Source organism: Gigantopelta aegis, chromosome 1 (assembly GCF_016097555.1).
Source record: "Gigantopelta aegis isolate Gae_Host chromosome 1, Gae_host_genome, whole genome shotgun sequence".
Taxonomy (NCBI): domain Eukaryota; kingdom Metazoa; phylum Mollusca; class Gastropoda; order Neomphalida; family Peltospiridae; genus Gigantopelta; species Gigantopelta aegis.
Window position 1 is genome coordinate 31,951,667 of NC_054699.1, and position 3,993 is coordinate 31,955,659.

Sequence of the window (3,993 nt, forward strand, 5' to 3'; positions counted from 1 at the left end):
GTTCTAGAAAGGGGTAAAGAAATATCATTTCGATTTCTCAGCATGTAAGGAACCATTTGTTCAACTGTTTGTGGGATACTGTGTATCATAAAATCAGGAGCCATATCTTTCATTGTTTTAAACTTTGTGCACAGCTTTTTGAATTTACGCCTGTAAGGCCCCCTTTACACACACGAAGATCGTTGGGTGACCATTGAAAGATAAACAATTGGCCCGATCTCTCGGCGATCTCCTAAATCCTCGAACAAACCATTTCTGTGTAAATGTTTGGGAAATCCTTGTGCGTTCGTTGTGTGATCAAAAATGCAATTTTCGGATACTAAGCTTCCTGCAGCGACCAATGACAGTTTGCTAAGCACTCGATGTGTGACAAAGAGAGATCACTGAGAGATCTACGGAGATCACTGAGAGATCCGGTGCGACCAAGAGAGATCACTGAGAGATCTACGGAGATCACGGAGATACCAGGAGAGATCGCCGAGGGATCATTGAGGGACCAAGGAGGTTGCTGAGCGTTTCTTGGGCGACAGGGAGGTTCTGGGTATATATATATATATATATATATATATATATATATATATATATATATATATATATATATATATATATATATATATGAGAGGTTTCTGGTGCTCTTCCATCAGTTTCTGACAAACTGCTGAAGAAGAACTGACAAACTTTTGATACATGGGGCCATCCTACTAGGTCACCAATCATTTCTCCAGAACCAGATGGCCATTGCTATTGTCCGGAGGAGGAGGCAGAGGCGCAGAAGAAGGAGACACTGGTGGGTCCGCCCCTGGCTGACATAAGCAAGAAGGCTACAGTTTGGTGACTACAGCCAACTGATGCAAGAGCTGAGGCTGGAAGATGAGGGAGCCTTCTTCCACTACCTGTGTATGGAGCCTGACTTGTTTGATGTGCTTTTGCAAAGGGTTGGACCTCGGATCACTAAAGCTAATACCAACTGGAGAGAAAGTCTTCAACCAGGGTTAAAGTTGGCTGTGACCCTCAGGTACCTTGCTACAGGTGAAAAGTATCCTGCCCTCCAGTACTCGTATCGTGTGTCACATTCCACCATATCACTGTTTGTGCCAGAAGTGTGCCAAGCTATCCGAGATGAGTTCAAGGATGAAGTCATGAAATGCCCTAATTCACCTCAAGAGTGGCAGCCTATTGCAGATGAATTCAAGACCAGATGGAATGTGCCTCACGCATGTGGTGCTTTGGATGGAAAGCATGTGGCTGTCAGATGCCCTCCTAACTCAGGCAGCCAATATCATAGTTACAATGGATCTTTCTCAGTGGTGCTGCTCGCCTTAGTAGATGCTAATTACTTGTTTTTATGGACGGATGTGGGTGGCTTTGGTGCAATGTCAGACTCACAGATCTTCAATGAATCTGAGCTCAAGCAGTGCCTTGTTGATGGAACCATAAACTTCCCAGATCCCAACTCGCTGCCCAATGATGACGGTGACACCCCCTATTTCATCCTCGCAGATGATGCATTTGCACCCAGGACCCACCTGATGAAGCCCTACTCTATGAAAGGACTCACCAGAAAGGAGCGCATATACAACTACTGTATCTCGCGTGGACGTCGGGTGGTTGAAAATGCCTTTGGTATCCTTGCCCAGAGTTTTCAAGTCCTACTAACAACCATGCAACGATGCCCTGAAGTGGTTCAAGATGTGACTGAAGCCTGCATATGTTTACACAACCTGATGCGAGTCAGATACCCTACTTTACAGAACGCTATACTGGACCAGGAGGATGCTAACCACAATCTGACACCAGTAGAATGGCGACAGACAGCCAACATGCATGAGGTGCAGCAGGTGGTGGTGCCCAACAGAGACACCAGAGCAGGGAAGACCCAACGCGAATACCTAACGTTGTATTTCAACAGTGCAGCAGGATCTGTGCCTTGGCAAGATAGGATGGTCTGAGCTCTAGTGTAGTGTACGAGGACTTGTACATACCATAAGGACAGATTGATTGCATGTATATCGTGTGTATCCAAATTGTATACTCCATGATGCCAAGGTATAAATACAAGAACAAAATAACAAGGTTTGAAAAATAAACATTTAATCATAAACCATTAACCTACAAACAATTGTAAATACTAACACACCTTTACACAGTAATAAACCCCACTGGAGTAAAAAAAAAGCAACACAAATGCAGTCACCAGCACTGTCACTAAAAACTGGTGCATACAAAATAGTAATCCTGGTGAAACAGTCATACAGTAGTGGAACAGGCAAAGGTGAAACGTCAGTGAGTGATGAAACAATCTAAGGGTAAACATTATTGTCACCGGTGGTTCCAGGTGCTTGTGGAGTGTTCAGGGGACTGTATCGACCACCGGGTGGGGGGGGGGGGGGGGGGGGGGGGGGGGTGAAGTGTCACTGGGTTTGTTACTGGTTTTGTCTGAGGCAGGGAGAACACTAGAGATCTGAACGCTGTCGGTGTCGAGGTCTTGCAGAAAGCTTGTGCTCAAGCCACTAATGTGTAGTGATGAGTCGTGGGTGTTGCTTCAAGCTTGAGACTGTGGAGGTCAGCTTTGGTAATTCATCGTTGCAAGCTGTTGCTGCACCCACTGTTGATCCATGGAGCCCCATACAGAGGTTGATTTTTGCACCTGCGCTGGCCACTGGTTGGGTGGGGGCTGCAACATTGGCTGACTTGGTGGAGGCTGGAAGTAACCACTTGAGCGTCCTGGGTACACAGGTGGAGGAATGAGTATACAAGCATGTGCGTGCGTGCATAAATGGATGAATATGTGTTACAGTTTTAAAATCAACAGTTTGTTTTTTATTTAGTTGTTTGGTATATGTTGCATTTACTACAAACATAAGCTTCAAAGTTTAGTTTTATTAGATAATCAGCAAGTGGTTGAATACTGGGTCATCTGGTCGAATACTGCACACTGTTCACTGCGACACTCAAACCTACTATACTCGGCATATACCGCATGAACAAAACTTGGGTCTATTTCATGAATAGCATTGCCATTAAGTATGTATGAAGAAAAAGAAATATTACCAAATACCAATAAAACGAACATGTTATAATCCTTTCTTTCTTAAGTGTTCGAATACTGGGACCGTTGCCCTAATTGTTGACACTTTGTATATTTCTGTGACCCGATAGTTGCATAATTTCGATCCGGGCAACGTTTGTTTTCTCTAAGTGTTTGTATCATGGTTTTTCGAGCGTCACATACAGAAACACAGACGCACACAAACAGAACATTCACACCGGACAATTTCGTGTGTTTGCGTGTGTCTATTTCCGTGTCTATGTGTGTATGTCTGTCTGTGTGTGTGTGCGTGTGTGCGTGCGTGTGTGTATATATGTGTGTATATATGTGTGTGCGTGTGATGTGGCTCTGTGTGTCTCGTTGTGCATGTGTTTTTCTGTTTGTGTGCGTGTCTGTTTGAGTGTGTCTCTTTTTTGTGTATGTATGTCTGTCTGTGCGTGTAGGTATGTGTGTCTGTTTGTGTCTGTGTGTGATGTGTGTCTGTATGTGTCTGTGTGTGATGTGTGTGTCTGTATATATGTCTGTGTTTGTTTATACGTCTGTCTGTGTTTGTCCATGTGTGTGTCTGTGTGTGTGTGTGTGTGTGTGTGTCTCTCTCTCTCTCGTTCTCTCTCTCTCTCCCTATGTGTGTGTGTGTGTGTGTGTGTGTGCCTGCATGTGTCTGTGTGTGTATGGGTGTATATGTATGTGTGTGTATATGTGTGTATGTATGTGTGTGTATGTATGAATGTGTGTGTCTGTTTATGTATCTGTGTTCTCTCTGTTTGTGTCTGTGTCTCTGTCTGTGTATGTTTGTTTGTGTGTGTGCGCGCGAGTCTGTGTGATTGTGTGTGTGCGCGTATGTGTGTGCGTGGCTGTGCGTGTGTGTGCGTGTGTCTCTCTGTGTATGTCTGTTTGTATATATATATATATATATATATATATATATATATATATATATATAT

The 3,993-nt window shown here is 44.0% G+C and overlaps 1 protein-coding gene across 1 annotated transcript; it reads left to right on the forward strand.

Moving 5' to 3' along the window:
• The first annotated feature begins 848 nt into the window (after positions 1–848).
• Positions 849–1,949, forward strand: LOC121376099. Its single transcript, XM_041503930.1, has one exon. The coding sequence runs from the start codon at positions 849–851 to the stop codon at positions 1,947–1,949; it is 1,101 nt and encodes a 366-aa protein (XP_041359864.1).
• Positions 1,950–3,993: the final 2,044 nt, after the last annotated feature.